This window comes from Martes martes (genome assembly GCF_963455335.1).
Source record: "Martes martes genome assembly, chromosome: 2".
Taxonomy (NCBI): Eukaryota; Metazoa; Chordata; class Mammalia; order Carnivora; family Mustelidae; genus Martes; species Martes martes.
The window spans coordinates 159933394-159956706 of NC_137889.1; the positions used below are offsets into that span (position 1 = coordinate 159933394).

Consider the following 23313-nt stretch of genomic DNA (forward strand, 5'->3'; position numbering starts at 1 on the left):
AGTAGGGATACAGACCAGGGATGTAATAATTTAGTGAATTAATGAATGATATATAAACCCAGCTCACTTCTTATAAATTAATATAAATTGCTTCTAAAGTAGTCTTTAGAGTTGAGCAAAAAGTGGATATTATTTAATTTTGATTCAATTCAGTCAGTATTATAGTAGGTGCTAAGGGGAGAAAGCAAACAAGAAGGAGATACTAACTACCTTTAGGAAGGGCTGAGACCAAATCCAGCCTGGTGTTGTCCATGTGTCACATACGCACAAGTAGGCACATGTACACATTTTTTGTTGTTGTTTTCTTAAGCCTGTGTGCTGTTGGCCTGCAAAGTGTTAAAAAGCATAAATTCGTCACTAAATTTTTAAAATTGGGAATCTCATCTAAAATTTGATTTCAGGCATCTGTTGAACAGTAGGAGGATGTGACTCTAGGCCCACATGCAGGTAGTTTGGCAAAGTGATTGAGAGGGTGTGTACTCACAGGCTTGCTAGTCTCTGTTGTGCCTTATTTATCATCCAAGTCACACACCAGTGGCTGATTGTCATTGCGTTTAAGATCCTCTTTTTCTTAGAGTGGGCTTAAAAGAATTAAGAAAAATTTTCCTTTATTCATAACTATACAGCAAGTGGGAATTACCATGAGGGCTGTGTGTTTGAAGAAAGGAGGGAACCTACTTCTTTGAGTAATTACATGATATTCCAACTTACTTATTGTACACCTGGTTCACCCACTAAATTTCTTACCTGGCTACTATTTGAGTTTACTTAGCTACTATTTGAGTATGTATTTGAGTTTTTGGGCCCCTGGATAAGACATGGTATAAATGTTTTAAAGTGTACGTAAATCAGTGTGTATAACTGAGCAAAAGCAAGTTATGCTCTCCATAAGGACTAGATTGGAGTCTGAACTGTAAAATAAGGGGCTTGACCTAGGCTCTGAAATAGATTTTTCTTAATTGCTAGAAATGAGATAGCAGTTGTCTGCTGCATGGCACAGGTTCAATCTTCAGGCTCTACTTCTATGCAGATTTTTTTTCAGTTAATACAGTATAGTCTTATGAATGGTTTTTTTTTTTTTAAAGATTTTATTTATTTGCCAGAGAGAGAGAGAGTACACGCAAGCAGGCAGAGAGGCAGGCAGAGGCAGCGAGAGAAGCAGGCTCCCCACCGAGCAAGGAGCCCAATGTGGGACTCGATCCCAGGACCCTGGGATTATGACCTGAGCCGGAGGCAGCGGCTTAACGAACTGAACCACCCAGGCATCCTGAATGTATTTTTTTCTTAGGATTTGTCTTAGTAATACTTTCTTTGGTCTAGCTTTATTGTAAGAATACAATATATAATACATATAACATACAAAATATGTGTTGACTTTATGTTAATGGTAAGGCTTCCTGGTCAACAGTAGGCTATTAGTAAAGTTTTGGGAGAGTCAGAAGTTAGACATGAATTTTTTTGACTGCATACAGAGTTGGCACCCCTGACCCCCAGAGTGTTCAGGGGTCAACTGTATAAGGAAGTTACTCTAGGTGGGAAGAATTTTTGAAGGCAGGTTTTTGGCAGCTAGCAAAACAAATCCGTTGGTAATGTGAGGTGAAAGGGTACAGTGCATTGTTCTTTCAGTCGTTCACTTGCACCAGGTGTTCAGGGTATAAAATACATAAAACACAGGAATTCAGTGTCCATTTTCCTTTTAATTCTTCTACTTTTATTATTATTTTGGAAGTTTCTACTTTGGATGTTGCTCTGATTCTTTTTTCCAGGTTAATTACCAAATAAAGTTAAGTGTAATAGCCATAACTATAATGCCATCAATTAATATGTCATTTTAAGTAGGTCTCAAGTAATAATTGCAGATTCTTTTGTGGTGTGTCATCTTCTGCAACCCTTTAGACTTTGTTGGATTTACTGAATTCCAATAGTTCAGAATTCTGAGCTCCATTAAAATGAAAGGAATGCTCCCTGCTCAAAGAAGTATCTGTTGTAATTGAGTGCATAATTCGAATATAGACAAACCTGCACTGAACAAGTGTAATCTTTATGAAAGCCTTGATTTCTGCGCTCTGTACATGACTATTTGCATTTCAGAAGGCTTCACCAGAATGTTTCATTAGGAGATTATTTAACGCAGTTCAGTATAATTTTGTATTCATATGTTCGAAGAAAAGAAATGCTTTCTTAAATCTAATAGCATTGTTTGTTTTTGTATTTGTGTGGTGTGTATCTGTGTGTGTTTCCCCCATTGGTTCAGGTTTTTTTGCCCTCCTCCTTGTGTGTATCTTATGGGCAGTGGATGGAAGAAAAAAAAAGAACAAATGGAACGGGATGGTTGTTCTGAACAAGAGTCTCAACCATGTGCATTTATTGGAATAGGAAATAGTGACCAAGAAATGCAGCAGCTGAACTTGGAAGGAAAGGTAAATTAAAACTATGTTGTTTCTTTTAAATGGCACCATGGTACCAGCGTGTGTAGTTTCCTTATTTGTTTTTGTGGTGATGATTTTTTTTTCTTTTATGGCTTTTGGTAGTGTTTTTCTGAAACACCACCCACCAGAGATAAACTTCTCAAATAGCTGTGGGCTAGTCATGAGCTGTGGACATCTAAAGGTAGCCCATAGTAAGCTTCCACAGTTTGGGGGCAGTTTTAGAAGGCTGTAAATCAGGTTTCCATTGGAAGCCAATAAAAAAATTAAGGAGGCTAATCTGTCATGTGACTGACAGGGGGGAGACCTGATACTCAACAAACAGTGAAAATACATAGCTCAATAATATTTTACTCTCTCTTAATCTTAGTCTTATACGAGAAGCAAAGTGATAGAGATTAATTCTTAGAAGTATTTATCTGTGTTTATAAAGATCATAAATGTTTTACTTAGCTTCTGTGTGGAGCAAAACTACAATAGACAAGAACAGCCACAATAAGCTTGACTCAAACTTTTAGGGATTTTCTTTAATCTGTTAGGGAATGGAATTTATGTATTAGTTTTACTAATTATATTTTATGCAATTAGAAAGTAATCATTTCAGTCTATACCTTTAGTGTTCAGAAATAGTTCTTACTGACTTAGCATTTAACTGTTATTTTGTTTTCCCTTGATGTTAAAATTTGAAAAATAGTTCTCAACGATCACGTGAATGTCTTAAAATAGTATGTAGGAAGCTATTTCCGCATTCAGTAAGTCTTCACTGAATATCTTAGTGTTTGCTATGTTGCAGTTGGCAGTACGGGTGGGACTGGCGGGTAACATTGTGAGGAGCTAGGAGATTTGTACACTCCAGTTCAGTTTTAGTCATTTTACAGATAATAAACGTGCACCAGGAAGCCTTAATAACAACCACCTTCAAATATTTTTATGACATTTGTATCTTTATAATTTTTACCAGTAAGCCTTGTCATTTAGGTATTTTTTAATTAGGTTTGCAGTAAAACATTACAATAAAGGTGGTTTCATTTAAAAAAAAAAATAGAGCCGTGAGAAATATTTCTAAGTTATGACCCTTGAGCCCCAAAGTATATATTTAAGTGGTAGGCTGATCCAATAGGCCTTAGCTGTGTCTCACCTATTTTCCTGTTCTTTAGAGAGTCTCAGATACACGTCTCCAAGCTGTTCATTTAGATACATAGTGCTATGAAGTGACTACTTAGGTAGGGAGTGATAAGCCAGGGATTGTAGCTACCAGTGTATATGACTGTTAACTGAATTTCATTGCCTGCTTTAACCAATTCCAGCTTCCAGCATTTTAGGGGAAGTAATACCAAACAAACACACTCTACTTGCCTTTTCCAGCATCATGGTTCGGTAGATCTTTCTTCAACTTACACCACTATATTCTTTCTCCAAGCCCTAAAAATTTACACAAGATGAAAAGAATACCTGAAAGCATGAGCGTTAACTAGTGTTTAAAGCATCTACTAATGGGGTGGTATAATGTCTGTAAGCCACATTTACCTGTTAATATTAGTTTTAATGAAAAATGCTATTAGAGAAGTCTTACTTACTTTATATAAAATAAGACTTGTTGAGAGTCAGCAGAAGGCATTTCAGGTGGAAGGAACATCCTATATGCTTGGAGCCTAAAGGTATATGAACATGGTAGGTGTGGGCCCAGGTAGGCAAAGATGGCCTGAGCAGTGTGACACTGAGCTTCAGAGAGAGGCCCTTTGCTCTTGCTGTCTCTCTTCACCTCAACTCATTTAAGGTAATACTCTTCTTTTCAATAGTCTGCTCAATGAATGGTTCAGTTAGTCATTATTCAAAAAGAAGGGATATTTGTTTTGCACTATTGGGTATTTGTACTTAATGTTCATTACAGTACAGTTCTGGTATATGTAGCATTAAATATGGTCATGACATTTGACTCTGTTGATAATATTTTGGATCTGAGATTTCACTTAATCATGTTTGAAATTGGATAAATGTTCATTTCCTCAATTTTATATCTTACATAGTTGGAACTAGGTAGGCTATACAACATGAATTCATCCCTACTTAGCCCATTTGTGTTTTTCTTACTTTCAAAAAATTACATCCCCTGCACCTCTCTTGCTAGCACTGTTTGTATAATTCATATATTTCTATAGTACTTTTGTAGTATTATATCTGGTATTTCTCATTTCAGGGCAAATATTTTTACTATGGTCTGAAGATCTTGTCTTTGAACAGTTGTTCTTAAGTTAAATTGTTTATTATTTATAGAAAGGTTTATTTTATGCCATTTTCTATTCTAGAATTTTGTTAACTAATCTAGCCTTTTAGTATGACGAATGTAACTTTAAACTTTACTTTGTTTCCCTAAAGCCGTAATACGTTTTTTGAGGAGTGACTCCCCCTCCCCCCTTTTTCATGGGATTTGAGTAGTTTGTGGGCAGTGGTCTTACAGTTTTTTTTTAAAGATAGTTGTTCTGATAAAGTTATCCCAGGTATGATTATTTTTTTGTGGATTCAGACTACTCACTTTTGTAAAAAATAGGGATACGTTTTCCTTTTTTTCAAAGGGTTATATGTGTGTTCGCTTTTTCCAAACAAAATAAAACCTTTTGTGTGAAAGTCTTTTTCCCATGAGAATTTAATTGTCTTCATTTAGATACACATTTCATTTTTGCTGCCTGTAACTATCTGCTTTAGTATGTTGATATCTGTTTTCCTAGACTTTGTCTTTTATGGTGCAGAACAATTCCATAGTTCAGGCTTAATCTAACCTTCAATGCCTTTTATTGTATGGCAGACCTGTAGGTCCTGCCGTAGCATCTCCGAGCACTTAGAGATCCCTGAGTAGAAGGCGCTGCATGAGTGTGAAGTACTGTTTTTATTTTTCTTTTTACTATTACTAACTTTATCTTAATTTTGTCTTCTGCAGAACAAAGCTTCTCAAAGCTTTTACCACACTTCTGAATTTATGAAAACTTAATTTGAGTATAAAATATTCACATGGCAGCTACGTTTTCTTATGTAACTTTGCTGTTGCGAAATGAAATAAACTGCGGTATTATTTTTGTTCTGCTACTAAAATTGCCTGTGATTACAATTTTATTTATTTATTTATTTATTTTTAAGATTGTATTTATTTATTTGACAGAGAGAGATCACAAGTAGGCAGAGAGGCAGGCAGAGAGAGGAAGGGAAGCAGGCTCACCGCCGAGCAGAGAGCCCGACACGGGGCTCAATCCCAGGACCCTGAGATCATGACCTGAGCTGAAGGCAGAGGCTTTAACCCACTGAACCACCCAGGCGCCCCTGTGATTACAATTTTAAAAAAATTTAAAACCTGGACTACATTAGCTGTTTCATAAATGAGTGGCATTTTTCCTGATTTTTAGAAGAAACACACAGTAGAAGTTGTCAAACTTCTTTAGCCTAATTTTAAGGTACAGCATTGATCTTTTAAAAAATATAATACAGCTATTTTAAATACTTAAGCTGTGTTTTGAGCATCATTTATCCAATCTGGAAAAAGAGATCAGTAATTTAGTTCCTTACTTAATTCATACAGATCAGGGGACTAGGGAAGATTTTAGAATTGTCACATATATTTGAGATAGTTGCATCGAGAATGTCTTTAGCCAGTGCTATAACTCTGTATATAATATATATAATATAATAACTGTATATAGTTCTGTCTTTTCAGTTATCAGAATTTATTTTCTGGTAAACTGGTATCATAATTTGCTGCATTTGTTTTCTCTGTTAACTTTCAATCCAGTTTTTTTGTTTTTGTTTTTGTTTGTTTGTTGAGTAAACACTGCCCCCAGTATGGAGCTTGATCTCTTGTTGATCTCACAACCCTGAGATCAAGAGTTGCATGCTCCTCTGACTGAGCCAGCCAGGCACTCCCTTAGTCCAGTTCTTTTGATGCTATAATATGAATTACCCCACAGGCAAAGTCAACTGTTTCTTTTAATAAGAAGTTCTTTAAAGTATGCTCCTATCCCTTTCTGGCATAAAATATTTTATAATTATCCAGTTAGTCTAACATTTCGTCAGTCTTAAAAGTGGTTGCTCTAGTGTTCAGCTATATAAAGAAAAATACTGTATGCACTGTTTTAAAAAGGACCACTGCTAAAATCTTTTACAGAATTGTGTTGAATTCTGATAGCCTTATTTGTATGTTTTCTTTGCAGAAATACAGTCATGGACTATTTTAACTATAAAATTCTATTTTAAATATTTACTGCTGTAGCATTGGTAATTCTGTGATATAGGCATAGAGCTATATAAAACAAGAAAAAACTGTGTTTTGAAACAATCTTAGGGTAAAATGGATCACAACATTAGTATTTGACAGACTTGATAAAGACGACAGACTGTACTTTGTCTTTCAGTGATTGTTAAAGTTGGTTTTATCAGTTACTCATTGAATTCATTCATTGAAAACTTAGTTTTGGCCATACTGAGATGTAAGTACCTAACCAACAAGGTTTTGGTGCTATTGAAACTTTACTTTTTTTCACAGAACTATTGCACAGCCAAAACATTGTACATATCTGACTCAGACAAGAGAAAGCACTTCATGTTGTCTGTAAAGATGTTCTACGGCAACAGCGATGACATCGGTGTGTTCCTCAGCAAGCGGATAAAAGTCATTTCCAAACCTTCCAAAAAGAAGCAGTCATTGAAAAATGCTGACTGTATGTATGCTTGAGTTTACTTTTTTGCCACCAATTCCCATCATAAATTAATAAGACAGATTCAGCTATTTTTTTTTTTAGTTAAAAAATCACTTTTTGAGAGCGAGTTCATTTTTACTAATGTTTTTATGGCCCTCACTTTATCAGAAACTGTCACACTCGTGTATTTTTGCTACTTTATGGACTTCCTTTTTGTTTCTTTGTTTGTTTTTTCCTTTTTCTTTTTTTAATTGAAGTGAACAAGACCTGGTCTAGGGAAATGGTTCCTAACCAGACTGGGTTCTTCACTGCTCTGCAGGGACATATGGAAAAATGGGAGTTTTTTCCTTTTGCTGTCAGTGACTGCAGGGAGTGATTGATGGTGGCACTGGGTGTGTTGGGCCAGTGATGCTAAATGTTCTCTTTATCATTCCATGGAGAATTGATCCACCAAGACTGTCAAAAGCTCCTCTTTGAGAGACACTATTCTCAAATGCACTTTGGAAGGCCATCCTGCAAACTGAAACAAAACTTTTAACATGGTTCTCTGGCAAAGACTCCTGCTCATGAGCAGATTTTTAGACTACCAAATACAAATGCTGTCTGATTAGATTATGCATTTGAACCCTTACACTCCATTTTCTTTTTTTAATTCTAACTTCTATGATGAAAACTTTCAATTTGCTACTACTATCTCCCTTTTACATCAGGTGACCATGCACCTGGCCTCAACAGGTTTTGCCAGTTCTCTTTCATTATTTCCATGGCCTCTTCCTTCTATTGATGGCTGGAATATTTTAATGGAAATCTCAGATATCCTGTTGTTTCAACCACCATTTTGCAGTAGTGATTCTTAACAGATAGCTTTCTTTTTAAACATTAGTATGCCTAAAAAAGTTGAAGTAGTTCTTTAATGCCATCTGAAAGCCAGTCCATGTGCAGATTTATTACAGTTATGTTTTTGTGGGTTTTTTTCTTAGCATTTGGCCTGTTCAAACTTGAATCCAAATAAGATCCATACATTTTAATCTGTAACAGTGTATTCTCTCCCCCTCCAACCTTTCTTCCATGTCATTTGTTGAAGAAATGGGGTCATTTTTCCTTTGGAATTTACATATTCTGAATCTGGCTGATTACATGTGCCACTGTCTTTCATATTTTCAATAAACTGATGGTTAAATTTAAAGACTTTAGAATTAGCTGGTCCTCTATATGTTCGTTTCCTTCAAACCAGAAGTCCTATGATGTCTGATCATCCTACTTCTTGTTCTATTAAGATTATTTATAGTAAATTAAGCTGTTAGCCTAATCCATCTATTACAGAGTTCCCCAGCAACCTTAACCATTGATAATGGCTGCTTCAATCCAGTATTTTATGAAGGACTTTTTCTGATTCTTTTACTCTTAATTTGTTAGCAGTTTGTTTCAAATATAGTCTGCAGAGGAAAGGCAGGATAAATGCTTGTTTACTAATTTGCAGAATAACAGTAGTATTCTTTGAAAGTGCCCAGTGAGGTGTTAGGAGTTTTGTTTGGTTTGGTTGCTTTTGTTTTGTTTTATTTTGTTTTACTATTAACTTAATGGGTTTTTATGTATGGGTTGGTTTTAGTTTTCTCAGTCATTACTATAATCATTTACTTTATATTATAGAAATTTTCAAACATCTTAGACAGTTCTATAATTACATGAAACCTCTTGTGTTCATCATCTGACTTCAGCAATGATCTTAACTGCAGGCCAGTTTTATTTCACCTGTACCCATCTCCTACCCTGCTTTCCTCTGCCTCATTTTAGTTTGATCCAAATCCAGACATCATCTGCAAATATGTATCTCTGATAGAGAGGGGCTTTTGTTTTTTTAATATAATTACAATACCATGATCACATAAAAACAAATATGTTATAAAAAACTATAAAAAAATAAAATTTCTTAATCTTGGGGAACCTGGGTGTGTCAGTTGGTTAAGCATCTGTCTTTGGCTCAGGTCATGGGATCGCAGTATACAGAGGATTTTATCGTCTGCTTTTCCATTCTCTGGTCTTGTAGGGAGATACTTTCTTTATTGGTGCATTGAGGTACACATTATTCAAGTAGGTAAATGATATTATAATTTATTTACTCAATTTCCTACTGTTGGATATTTATTATTTAAAAAATAATTTCCCTTTGCTGAACAGCATTGCATGAAACATACTGTGTAGCTCTCATTTAAAAATTATTTATGGACATATCTTATATCTTTAGCATGACATTATTAATGAGAGTTACCTTGACTTTTTTTTCCCCTTAAGGTATCAATTTGTTAGCAGAATCTGTTATTTATTAAGTTATAATGAAGAATAATCATAACTTGCCAAGTACAGGTCCCTTCCCCCCAATCACCTAAATAGAAGCTCTTTTTTCATTGCAGTATGCATTGCCTCAGGAACAAAGGTGGCTCTGTTTAATCGACTTCGATCCCAGACAGTTAGTACCAGATACTTGCATGTAGAAGGAGGTAATTTCCATGCCAGTTCTCAGCAGTGGGGAGCGTTTTACATTCATCTCTGTGAGTACAAAAATGTGTATTTGATATTTTTAGTGTGAAATTTTTAAATTCTTTAATAAAAAGACATACAGCTGTATTAGTTTTGTTGTTTTCCTAAGTAGATTAATGAATTCTACAAGGTAATAATTTGATCTCTTTATTCACTCCACCATAGTGGATGATGATGAATCAGAAGGAGAAGAATTCACAGTTCGCGATGGCTACATCCACTACGGACAAACAGTCAAACTTGTGTGCTCCGTTACTGGCATGGCACTCCCAAGATTGGTATGGCTCTACTTTTGCTTTAGTCATATGTGCAGTGCAATAAAAGAAACAGCATTCAAATGTAAAAATACATTTCAGGTTCATGCTTTTTAATTTAAGAATACTTATCAATAATCACTGCTATTTATTTAAAATTATATCCCACTTTATTGTGAAAATGATTTAAGGCAGTTAGCCGTTTTTTTTACTGCATTCTCGATGACTTTCTGTTACACTGTCTCTAAATTTTGGTGGAGCTTTCCTTTTTGGTTGTATAACTGAACATGTTCAATAGAGGGCACTAAATAATTACATTATGATTTCTTTCCTTAACTAATACAGATACCCTAATCATTTTCTCTGGTACCTGCTGTATTCCACCACAGGACCAAGTTTTAGAAGCACAGAAATTCTTACCTCTTTAAAAAATACAAGCATAGTTTTTATTAGTTTACTCTCCCACAAGAATATAGATTTATTGAAAATTAAATTGTTATTTCATACTCTGAGAGAGGCATGGTGTTTAGGGCTTTTTGTTCACTAGGATGCCTTTAAAACTACAAATTGCGTTTCTTTGTAAAATGAAAACAAGAGTACAATTTAGTTAAGATGGAGGGGATTTATGAGTAGCCCTGATTCAGGGTCAAGTTGGGGGGGGACACGGTGTTGGACTGTATATCCGGTTTATCTCAGAAATATGGTAAATATTGTACCAACAAGCTACAGAGCCAGGATAGAGGAGAGAACACCAGTTGGGGTAATCCCTGATGTTTTATGAATGTAGAATTCACCAGACACATACCTTAAGTTATAATGTTTGCACTACCTGTTAGCAGATTTTTTTACCTTTTCTCAATAATTAGAAGTGACCAAAGCAAGTTTTTGATGCCAAATACTAGTGAACATCTTTGGTTTCTTTACTGGTGAGAGGTCATTCAGCAGTGTCTATTTCCAAAGAACTCGTATGGGGAATAAAATTGAATCAGACATGTCTCATGTTCTCAATGTGCTGCTTCTTAGCTAGTGGAAAAACAGTGGAGTATACAAATAACAGTAATCTAGGCAAATTATGACTCTTAAATGATGGGGAAGCATCAGTAGACTTAGAGGAAGCTCTAGACTTACATCATTTAAAAGTCAGTTATTTCTCTAAAATCCAAACCTCATCAAATTTAAATGTAGCTCTAAGACTTTGGCATTGAATTGAAACATTTTGCTTGAGATTAGTCAGTCTCGTAGGCTATGTTAGAAGTTATATTGCTAAAAGTATACTGTCTCCCTTTAAACTCAGAAATTGGTGTGATGTTAGTAGAATGGCAAATATTCTGACTAATAACCAACAGAGCTAAAAAATGTAAATGACAAAAAATGTTAACTTCAGAAAGATTGGAACTGTTATACAATTGTGGCTTAAAGAAAAGTCTTTGAATACTGAGATGTAAAGTAGTAAAGCCAACAATATTGCATGATACTAATAGTACTATTCTAAGTACTTTCACATGTAGTAATTTAATCCTAATAAAACTAAGTAGTTACTTTTAAGGATATTCACTGTGAAGCAAAGTATTGCAGTCCTATGTGCATACATGCATCCTGCAAATAGTCCTGAGTCTTCCATGTACCAGACATTGTCTAGATGCTAGAGATACATTGGTGAGCAAGATAGGCTTTCTGTCCTCATGGAGCTAACATTTTGTTAGGGAGATGGACAAAAATCAGCTAAAGAAATACCCATATTAACATATTAAAGTTTAAAACAGATGATAAGAAAATAAGCTAAAACAGGATAAAGAGAGACTAGGAGTGCTTTGAGGGTCAGAGAAATCTTTGAAGTGGGGATATTTGAACAGAGACCAGAATGAAGTTGAGAACTACAAACTGAAGAACATTTCAGACAAACAGCATGAGCACAGAAAGAACTTAGGAGAGAATATGAGACAAATAATAAAGAAGTAATAAAGAAGCCATGGTAGCCTAAGCCAGGGGAGGAATGGAGGGAGCGAGCGACAAGAATTGAGATACTGTCTACCTATGGTAGGAGGACACTGGAGGGTATTAAACAGGGCATGATGGCTGTTTATGTTTAGAAGGGTAATTCCGGCTGCTCTGTGAAGAGAACATGGGGTATAGCAGTGGGAGCAGAGAGACAGAGCCTGGGCTTGTGTTGTAACTCAAGAAGAGTTGATGGTTGATGGTGGCAGGTTAGACCAGGATTGTAGTGGTAAGGTGATGAGAGATGACAGATTTGTGTGAGAAGAGACCTAATAGAATTTGTTGACAGATTGGAAGATTGGGTGTAGGAGAAAACAAGGAGTCAAGGGTGATTCCAGAGTTTTGGGATTGAGTGAATGGTGGTGCTGTTTATTGAGCTGTGAGTTAGAGGAGGATCACTCGTAGAAGGGAATTTAAAATCTGAGGGGTTTTTTTGATACTTTATTTTTTTAAGATTTATTTATTTATTTGTCAGGTAGAAGAGAGCACAAGCAGGGGGAGCGGCATGCAGAGAGAGAGGAAGAAGCGGGCTCCCTGCCGAGCAAGGAGCCTAAATCAGGGTCTCAGGACCCTGAGATCATGTTCTGAGCTGAAGGCAGACACTTAATTGACTGAGCCACCCAGGTGTCACAAAAATCTGGGTTTTGATGAAGATTGAGGTAGCCTATTAAACATCGTTTTTTGTTTTTTGTTTTTTAAGATTTTGTTTATTTACTTGACAGACAGAGAGATCACAAGTAGGCAGAGAGAGTGGGGGAAGCAGGCTCTGTGCTGAGCAGAGAGTCCGATGCAGGGCTCAGTCCCAGGACCCTGAGATCATGACCTGAGCCGCAGGCAGAGGCTTAATCCCCTGAGCCACCCAGGCACCCTGCCTATTAAAATCTTAAGTAGAACTGTTGAGTCAGTAGTTAAATGTACAAGTTGAATGCCGTAGGAGAGAAGTTAGGGCTGGAGATACAACTTTAGGAGTTGTCAACCTCTATAAATAGTACAGAATGGAAGGAGGTTGGAGAGAGGAGAAAGGGTCCGAGGACTCGGCTCTGGTACACTCTGAAGGCCAGTTAGAATAGGGCTGACCCCAAAAGGAGGATGTTTTTGTTAGTGCTTCTGAGAAAGCTAGTAATGTGAGGACAGATGCCTCCTGATGCCCACAGATTCATCTCCAGAAGTCCTTGGTGGCCCTCGACAAGGGCAGTTGTGGGGACTTTGAGACAAAAAGCTGGAGTTTACTTCAGGAGATTGGACAGTGAGGAGGAAGAAGAGGTTGCCATAAAGGGGAGCTAAGAAATGGAGTGGAGAGGGTGGGAGAGGGACATATAGTCAAGGAAGAATTTTCTTTACTTTCGATTTTAGATGAGAAATAGTTCTATAACATGTTTGTATGCTTTGGGGAGTGATCATCTTCATAATCATTAAACACTTAGTGATTACCTTCTGTGGACTAACTGGCATCTCAGACTTGATAGGATTCTCTTTCAGGTATCTATATGCTTTTTGTGCCAGCCAACCAGCCATGGAATCACACTCTGGTCCTTCAGCTTCTAGCCAGGTGATATGAGCAAGTTACCTGACTTCTCTGAGCCCACTTCCTAATCTGGAAAATGATACTTTAGGTTTTTAAAACAGATACATTAGCTGATGGACTGCACTGACTAGCATACTCACAGTGGTCTTTAGAGACAGTTTTCCCTTTGATGTCATTATATATTATTGGAAAAGTCAGCTGAATTTGCTGCACAAAATATGGTCCATTGGCCGGTAGGATTAACATCAGCTGTCAGTTTGTTAGAAATGCAGACTGTTAGGCCCCCATGAGATCTGTGGTATTCGAACAAGACCAGATGATTTGTATGCACATCAAGGTTCGAAAAGCAGTGATCTGGAAAACAAGTGTCTGCCCGCCCTGTTTTTCAGGTGTTCATGGAAGATGGTAACAGCTTCCACATTCTACCAGGCTTGTGATCTGAAAGTATTTTTACACCTCGCCTTATTGCTTCTCATTGTTTCTCCACATGTGATGACCTCTTCTTTTCTAATTATTGAAATACAGATAATTAGGAAGGTTGATAAGCAGACCGCATTACTGGATGCAGATGACCCAGTGTCACAACTCCATAAATGTGCATTTTACCTTAAGGATACAGAAAGAATGTACTTGTGCCTTTCTCAAGAAAGAATAATCCAGTTTCAGGTATGTTTTAAAATTATTGGTAAAAATGTGCCATCTTTCGGTTAGCAACATAGAGACCTAAAACTTGTTTAATGTTAATTGTGCCCAAGTAACATGATGCTGTTTTCAGATATTTATCTCAAGTCCAAAGGTTCTTAACCTACATGATCCTGAGACATGGGAGTCAATATACCTCAAGGAAGAACTCGGAACTATAAAAGTGTTCTTGACCATCTAGGTCTGGGAATCGAAAAGTTCCTTAGATCTTCCAGAAGTAGATTTTGGGTGTTTGGTGAATCTCCTGAAACTGCGTGAAGACATTGTAAATAGATACATGCATGTTTTGGGGGAGGGTTCAGAATTATCCGATTTATATTGGGGTCTTCCTAGATAGTAATGACAAGATGTTTTGAAAGCTGATTTTTCACTACATTCACTTAGAATTCTTTCTTGAGGACATCTATGACATGGGCAGATGATTTCATAGGATAGTTATACTTTCATGTGAAACTCATTTGTAAACATCTGGAGGCCATGTGCAGCCATTCTTCTCAGCTCAGAGCGGATGGGCTGGTCTGGGTGTTTCAGGGTAGGGGTAGGGGAATGCCAGTTCACATCTTGGTTCCCTCCTGCTGAAAATGCATGAGTTTCTAACTGCTCTTTAAGGTTGAGGGGCTCCTAGTCTCTCTCTCAGGAATCTGAGTTTTAAGTAGCTATTTACATCACGAATACTGATCTTTTATTAAAGAAATTATACAGATATTGGTGTACTCTCAAATGGTTATTATGAAAGGTATATGTCACTGAAATATTTCATATTCTAATAAAAACTGCTGAATATGAGGTTGCCATATTAAATATTCTGTGTTTATTTAGGGACTGGCAAAGCACTGTGTTTGGGAAGTTTATACATTTGTACTGAACTCTCTCCTTGTTAATTCCAGTATATGAGTGCTACCTTGTTAAAATTGTCTTATACTGCAGTGTATATAAAAATCCATTTCTAAACATTCTTTCTTCATAAGGCCACTCCATGCCCAAAAGAACCAAATAAAGAGATGATAAATGATGGAGCTTCCTGGACAATCATTAGTACAGATAAGGCAGAGTATACATTTTATGAGGGGATGGGCCCTGTCCTTGCCCCAGTCACCCCTGTGCCTGTTGTAGAAAGTCTTCAGGTAAGTCCACTTACTCACAAGTTGACTTTTAGCTTTTTGTAACTGCTCCCAGCTCTGACTAGGTGTGATTTTTTTATTTCACAGTAAATTTGATTTTTCTCCAAATCTTGTGATTCGGGGATGTTGTTAATACATCGTTTGTTGATTAAAAAAAAAAAAAAAAGCACACTTTTATACGAGAAAATTTAAGTTTAAATCTACTTGTATGTTACATTGGGATGTGATTAGCTCACTTTGTCTTTATAATCATGTTGTTATTTATCTATTTTTAAAGATTTTATTTATTTGTTAAAGAGCAGGGAGCATGAGCTGGGGGGAGGGGGCAGAAGGAGAGGGAGAAGCAGGCTCCCCACTGAGCAGGGAGACTGACATGGGGCCTGATCCCAGGACCTTGGGATCATGACCTGAGCCAAAGGCAAATCTTAACTGACTAAGCCACCCAGACGCTCATGTTATTTAAAAAGAAGAGTTTTATTGATTTTTTTCACAAATCACAGTCAAATGAAAAGCTAATATGTGTACTTTAATGAAAAATGAAAAATTTTCTCAACAATTGTTCTCATTTTCTGTGAATTTCAGTTGAATGGCGGTGGGGACGTAGCAATGCTTGAACTTACAGGACAGAATTTCACTCCAAATTTACGAGTGTGGTTTGGGGATGTAGAAGCTGAAACTATGTACAGGTACTTAATGAAACTTCTTACATCATCTAGAGTTTTTGATGGGTGTGGATACATGAGACTCTTTCTTAATATTGATTGTAATGTAGCAAGCAACCTGTTTTAAGTTCTAGTTCTAAAACGTACGTGGCTTCTAAGTGATTTCTGTTTCCCCCTCAGATGTGGAGAGAGTATGCTCTGTGTCGTCCCAGACATTTCTGCATTCCGAGAAGGTTGGAGATGGGTCCGACAGCCAGTCCAGGTTCCAGTAACTTTGGTCCGTAACGATGGAATCATTTATTCCACCAGCCTTACCTTTACGTACACACCAGAACCAGGGCCACGGCCACACTGCAGTGCGGCAGGAGCAATCCTTCGAGCCAATTCAAGCCAAGTGCCCCCCAATGAATCAAACACAAACAGCGAGGGAAGTTACACAAATGTCAGCACAAATTCAACCAGTGTCACATCCTCTGCAGCAACAGTGGTGTCCTAACTACCGTCTTTTTGCTAGGACTTAAACTGACTGGAGTGCCGCAAGATGTTGACAAAAAAAAAAAAAGAGAGAGAGAGAGAAAGAAAAAGGAAAAAAATGAACAATCTTTTGTGGTTTCTTGGGAAAACTTTTCGTACCAGGTGATACTGTTCCAAAACCCCATTACCTACAAGTGCTGATTGGAAGCGCAGAAGCCACAGTAAAACAGACAAGCAAAATATGGAAGTGTGCAAACTGTTGGAAGTTGATTTTTTTTTTTAAAGCTGTTCTTTTTATTTGATTGAGTTTTGTTTGGTTTTGTTTAAATGGGCAAGAAATAGAGATGTGGCTGGAATAAAAGTTAATCAAACTAGAGGACACAAATCTAACATAGTTTTTACGGACCAAGGAACTTGTATAAGCTTTAGCAAAAGGTACATTTTCACCATACCTTTTTTTTTTATATCACAGTATCTAGTACACCTTTGTTACCAAATAGGTTGTTCTCCTTCCCGCCTCCTTTTGAGCTTTCACTCTTTGATACATTCAAGTTCCAAGCCTGACCACCGTTGTTTAATCTAATTACCATATTCTTCCAGGTTTTGTTTTGTTTTGTTTTTTAAATTTGAGGCTGGAACTATTTTTTTTCTTTCTTTTTTCTTTTTATTTGTTTTTTTTTTTTTAAAGCTGATGTCTTATGACTTTTCATGAGTCGAAATTGTTTTGATTTCAGCAAGTCAGATCTTGTAAAGGCCCGCATATTTTTTTTAAGATTATATGAAGTCTGTGCAAAAGCTTTAAAAAAAAAATGCCTCTGCCTTGCCTGCAATACATGCAATGTACATGAACTTCGTCTCTGTTCACAGACGCTGTCCCGTAGTTACTTCCTCGTTTTTCTTTTTTTTTTTTTTTTAAGGTATTTATAGTGGTATTCCAAGAGGGTCTAACATTTATGTGGAATTAAATGTGCCCATTTAGTCCTTAAGGAATTAATGGCACAGAACATGTTGGGTATTTGAAGTGTTCTCTCCCATTTTCCCATGCATAAATGTATCTCCGTGTTCAGGATTTGTTCAGGTCCCTTCCCCCATCCCCCCTCCCCAATTCCCTGATCTTGTACATAACTTGTATTATGTGTAAGTTAAACATTTTATTTTGAACTTGGAATGTTCCCAGTGATTTCATTCAGCAGGGTGTTTTCTGCCTTGTCGGCATGTGACAAAAAAAAAAAAAAGAAAAAGAAAAAGAAAGAAATATCATGAGATGTATTTGCTACCAGTGGGTAGATGGTGCCCTTATTGTATAACGAGGAAAATCTCAGCAAAAGCATGTGTTTGTTTATTTTTTCTTTCTTTCTTTCTTTCTTTTTTTTTTTTTTGGTAGCCTAGGTCAAAACATCATTGTAACCTTAAAACAAGATGCTTTTATTAGATGACCAACTAAAATAGCTTGGAAGACAGTACTTTAGAACAGATAGTTGTGAGATTATAAAACTGCAAATGTAATTTATCTTTCCATATTTCTCTGCCTTTCTTAGTCTTCTCTTTCCCAGTATTGAGTGTCCCCACAAATGTCTCCTACTCAAAACATTTCTTTTCCATTCAGTTAAGATTTAGTAGCATTCAGGGTTGTGTGTTGGCCTCATATGCTCGATTCACCAGTTTCACATTGCTTCCATTCCTGCGCTTCGGTTATGCCTTTGTTCAGTTTCTTAGAAATTGCAGCCAACTCATTGGGCTACATTTAGTACAGGAACCATGTGTGTAACTTACAGGACACAGTCTAGTAATACAATCATCCTTCTTAGAGTTAAAAACTACCTCTAGAATGTGGTAAGCTTTTACTGTCCCATGAAACAGGAGCCACAAGTACCTTATGAATGCAAGATTAACTTCCTGCAGTGTTTCCAGACAGAACATTGTCTTTTCTGGTGTCCTGGGCGATTTTGAGAACATTTTCATTGGAAGACTTTTTAAACATTTTATTAGTAGCTTTTTTTAAGTCACCCCAGCTTTACTGTCTTCATCATTCATTCTTTTGCTCAGACTATGTCATTGTAAATAACGACTCCTAACCTCTCTAAATCACTTTTTCCTCAGTTTTCAAGGGGGAAGTCCTTTGTAAAACACATTAGTGGTTAAATCAAAGTTATTATGGTTTTATCTTACTGCAAGCCTTTTTAATTACTCACAGGCTGCATTTTTCTCTCTATATAGCCTTCTCTTCAGATCTGCTCCAGTCACTAGCTTCTCCTGTAAGCTAACCCTGCCTCACACTTTAAATCTGTTTCAGTGATCAAGGGCAGAATTGTGGCCTTATCTTTCTTTGTTTTAACTGTTTACTAGCTTCTCCTTGCAAACTTGCTTATTTCCAAGTAGTATTTATTCTTCTATGCTGTGTCACGGAAGTAGTCTTCACACAGTGCTTTTTGTTCGGAGTGTGGAAATATTTTCAGTGCCGCTTTCCTTTGAATGGGCCACAAGTTTCCTCCTCTTCCCAGATTTGGTATTTAGTTATGAAACTGTGTTAAATTAACTGGTAACAGATGAGATATTTTGGAAGAACAAATGATTCCTTACCTACCTTTGCAGCTCAAATTAATTTTTCAAGTTTATGGCTTTATTAAAAATGAACTTCGCTTTTTTACTATTTAATTATACCTTATTTTGGCTCGTTGTTTCTTTTAATAAGATGATTTTTAAATATTAGACTGTAAAGCCTTTTCCTGTTTGTTTTTTGTTTGTTTGAAAAGTCCAAGAATGTACTTATACAGGCATTTCCCTTGCTGTTTTATGCCATTATGCGTACCACAAACTAAAGACTGAAATGATTTGTCTGTTGTAGCTTCTTTTTTATCATAGTTCTTTTGTCAGCTGCTTTAAAAAAAAAAATCTTCATGGATTTGTGAATCATTTTCAGTGTGTAATTTATAGGAGCCTTGTCCTCTGGTTATAGAAGAACTCAGCCCCTCCTCCAATGGCATTATTAGAGATGCTGGTCCTTTTTCCACATAATGACTCTCTTAGAAACGTGAACGCTTCAGTTAAAGTAGAGAACTGTCGAGTTTGGGGTTTTGTTTTTGTTTTTTAATTCTGTTTTAGAAGCTTGTCTTCTGCTCTCATGAGCTATGCAATTTCTAAAAATACGCTAGAAACTAAGTCTGTAATCTGGTATGTTTTCATTATTTCCATTGAATTGATCACATAGATTGGGAAGGCAAGTTAAAGACTTAAATGTAGAATGCCCTTTTAATTTTGGATGATTTCAGAATTGAACACTAGGATAACATTTAACCTGCTGCTGACTTTTCTTCAACTGTGGCAACTAAAGGCATCCTCATTTATATGTTAGTGAAATATTTATCACTCTTCTGCACAGACTTATTTGCGATCATAACTGGTTAGTTTTTGTGTGTTTTTTTAACAAAACTGGTACCATCTGTGCCCTCACAGAATATTCCCAATGCAATTTCTGAGAACTAAACTTGTCATGTTTAACCAGATAATCCATGGGGGGAGAGGTTCCTTTTTTAAACGAAACGCTCTTCAATTATTAACCAAGTTACTTACTTCTGATTTCAAAAGCAGCTGTGTTTTCTGATGAGTACTGAACAAATGTGTGTATTTTCTGTGCCAGACTTTTGACTTTGTTTTCAAGCACTGTAATGTGGGATGAATGATTAGAAACAATAATATATTAGGGTTTCTATTTAACCCTTTCAGGACTGAACTGTATCTCCTTTTATTAATTTTTCCCTGTGTTGTGATAAATGTTTGCCAGCATTCAGTACTGTGTTGGTCCAGATGTAGGTTTATATGCTCATTTTTAGCTTATTTCTTGTACCTTGCAGCATGCTCTACGCATTCAGTCCTTAAGGGGTTTATTTTACAAACTGTGCGCCTGTAAGGTTTATTAGCAATAAGATAGAAAATTGAGCAAGTTTATACCATAATTTTGTAGAAAAAGGAATCTGCTCAGTTCCATATTTCATTCATGAGAAACCTGCAATACAGCAGTTTCAAGGAATAAATAAAAAGGAAATGTAAACCATTTAAAAGTCTTCTGTCGAATGTGCCTGATGCATGTATGACCTCTTGATTTCAGAACACTTCATAAAGATACAATTAAATTACATATCACAATTTGTGTATTAAAAATCTAGCTTGCTATCTGTATCACATCAGACTGATAGCGATGTGACCTTCCTATTCAGTGTTTTTAACTATTTCAGGCTTCTGAGAGAGAGTTTCAGGGCTTTTCCTCCTGTAAATAAGGAAGGGGGCTCAAGAGGAATACCTCCCAGTTCAGAAATGTATCAAGCTATATCAGCTGAAGGATAATGGGATTTGGAACTGTTTGCTTGCTCTCAACAAGATTAAAAAGTGTTATTTTAGCAACAGCTTGCTTTCCACTATAAAATTGTCATTTGATTTGCCATCTAGAAGAACATAGAGTGATGATTTATGCTTTTTTAAAAAGATTTTATTTATTTATTTGACAAAGATCACAAGTAGGCAGAGAGGCAGAGAGAAAGAAGCAGGCTCCCGCTGAGCGGAGAGCCCAATGCTGGGATCAATCCCAGGACCCTGAGATCATGACCTGAGCCGAAGGCAGAGGCTTAATCCACTGAGCCACCCAGGCGCCCCTGATTTAAGCTTTTTAGTGGGGGCTCCTAATCAGAGAGAGCATTCTTTGTTTAATAGGGAAACAAAGTAAAAGGGGGATGTTACATGATTTTTAAATCATAGTAAGTTTTTTATCAGACTTCTCCCAAGAGAAAAAAATACGTTACCAGAATTTTACTAAAGACATTTTTCTCTAAAAATAGTGATTGTTTTAAATAAGAGACAATTTAGTTGGAAGCTTTTAAAGGTGGAGATTGATAGTGATTACTTGATGTAGAATTTAGAAGAGAGTAATAAGCGTATATTCCTTGCTATAAATGGTATGTGAGCCCTTTCTAAGCAATTTTACCAAAGATCCATTAAGTCTGTTTTCTTCTTGTCACTGAACCCCTAGGTTATTTCCATTTACAAAGATGCAGAGGGCAAGCTACATCAGGTTCTGGTGATAAATGATCACAGAAGGGAGTCTTCTTTAAAAAAAAAAAAAAAAAAAACTAGAAAGATAGACTAAGAAGAAACCCTAAAAAAAAGTTTAGTGCTAGGAAATCATGAGGGAGATGGATGAAGCTGATGTATGTAAAGAGGTGACTCATCTTGACCTAAGGGTTAGAGCCTAAACTGTGAGGCCAAATGCCTGGAAGAATGGACAGTCAGTCGTACACACAGTTCTTTGTGTTCAGGATAGAGTCGTTTATGTGCCTGGCACAAAACTAGCCAATAAATAGTTGAATTAAAGGTGTTACACTCACATATGTAGAAATCATGACTCATCTTGGTTCACTGAAAAGGCAGATAAATATCCTCTAATACGGAAAAGGGAGAAGGTTTTGACTACCAGAACTGTTGTACCAAACATAGATATAACTGTTGGAATTTACAGAATGTTTTGCTTTTTGGCACTTTAAACTGTGGTATCCTATGAAAAAATGTTTAAAGGTAAGTATGAAGTTGAGATTGTATCAGGTTCTTTCTGGCATGATTGTAGTCCTTGATTTTCATCTCTTAAATTCTGCCACCTTACTTACTCATACAAATGTGTAGGTCAGTCATTTCTGGCACCTTTATCTGCTTGACAATTTCTACTGGTGCTGGACAGAGTAGGGTCACTAGTATTTATTTAAATCCTGAACTTCCCATCTGGAAGCACCCCCTGCCTTCATCATATAAAGGAGTAAAGAGTGTAAGTAGGTGGTTTCCACAGAGAACTCCGGAGAGGTCCTTGACAGCTGTTCCTTTTACCTAGAACTAACTTTTCTCCTTGCAAGCTTCCTCTCTTCTCTGTTCTTCCACCACACAACACGAAGTAATGATAACTAAGTTCTTAATATGGCATTCAGATATTTATATGATATGAAAAGTTTTGGGGAAAAATAATTGTGACTCCGAGGACAGTGAGTGTTATTTTAATCACTAAATGTCCTAGAGAGTTCACGAGCTTGAGAATTTGCCGGTAGATTCCAGAGGTGCAAATAGTGTGATTTGGGGGAAGAACTTGAGCTGAAGGATAATGGGACTTGCAGCTGTTGGCTTAGAAACACGAATGTGTCCATCCCTAGTTCTGGATATTGCCAGAAGTTAGACTTTGCTAAGACAAGTGGGAATGTTTAAATGGCCAGTAACTGTCTAGGCTCTGAGCTCAGTCAGGGTGTGGCCATTTCTGAAAATTTCCACTAAGGACTTGTCTTAGTCTGTTCAGGATGCCGTAAGAAAATACCAAGGACTGGGTGGTTTAACCAACAGGAATTGATTTTCTCCCCGTTCTGGAGGCTGGAAGTCAGATCAGGGTGCCAGTACGGTCAGGTTCAGGTGACAACTCTTAATGGCTTGCAGCCAGCACCCTCACAGTAGCTCCCAGGGGAGAGACACCTCTGTGTCTTCTGAAGGCCACAGTCCTATCTGATTAGGGCCTCACCCTTAGGACCTCATTTAGTCTTAATTACCTACCAAGGGCTCTATCTCTAGATGGAGTCATTGGGAGTTAGGGCTTCAACATGAATGGATGGGTGGAGGCGGGGTCATGATACAGCCCATAGCAGGTTCATCCTAAAAACCTGGGTTACAGTTTAAATGACATACTGGATGTCTGTCTAGATGACAGTGTTGGGGTTTACAGCATCTCAAGTCCTGGTTGGGGTTTCTCAATAGTTAGCTAAGATGATGAATGGACTGGGAGAAGTCGCTTTGGCCACTTGTAAACTGTTTGATGGCCGCTATGTAATCCTCACCACAATGCTGTGAGCGCATACCTGTTTTAGAGATGAAGAGAACGGCCCGGATCCTGCTCCCAAGCTCCACACTAGGCTTCCCA

The 23313-nt window shown here is 37.0% G+C and overlaps 1 protein-coding gene across 2 annotated transcripts in view; it reads left to right on the top strand.

Annotated features, from left to right (window-relative positions):
* Positions 1-17600, top strand: part of RBPJ (recombination signal binding protein for immunoglobulin kappa J region) — a 106345-nt gene extending 88745 nt beyond the window's left edge. For both annotated transcript variants that reach the window (XM_080797252.1, XM_080797253.1), the window contains 8 exons: positions 2255-2420; positions 6955-7129; positions 9520-9657; positions 9812-9924; positions 13946-14086; positions 15091-15246; positions 15826-15929; positions 16086-17600. In XM_080797252.1, coding sequence (XP_080653378.1) covers positions 2255-2420; positions 6955-7129; positions 9520-9657; positions 9812-9924; positions 13946-14086; positions 15091-15246; positions 15826-15929; positions 16086-16401 — 1309 coding nt within the window. In that variant the 3' untranslated portion in view covers positions 16402-17600. The remainder of the gene's footprint in view (positions 1-2254; positions 2421-6954; positions 7130-9519; positions 9658-9811; positions 9925-13945; positions 14087-15090; positions 15247-15825; positions 15930-16085) is intronic.
* The last annotated feature ends 5713 nt before the right edge of the window (positions 17601-23313 follow it).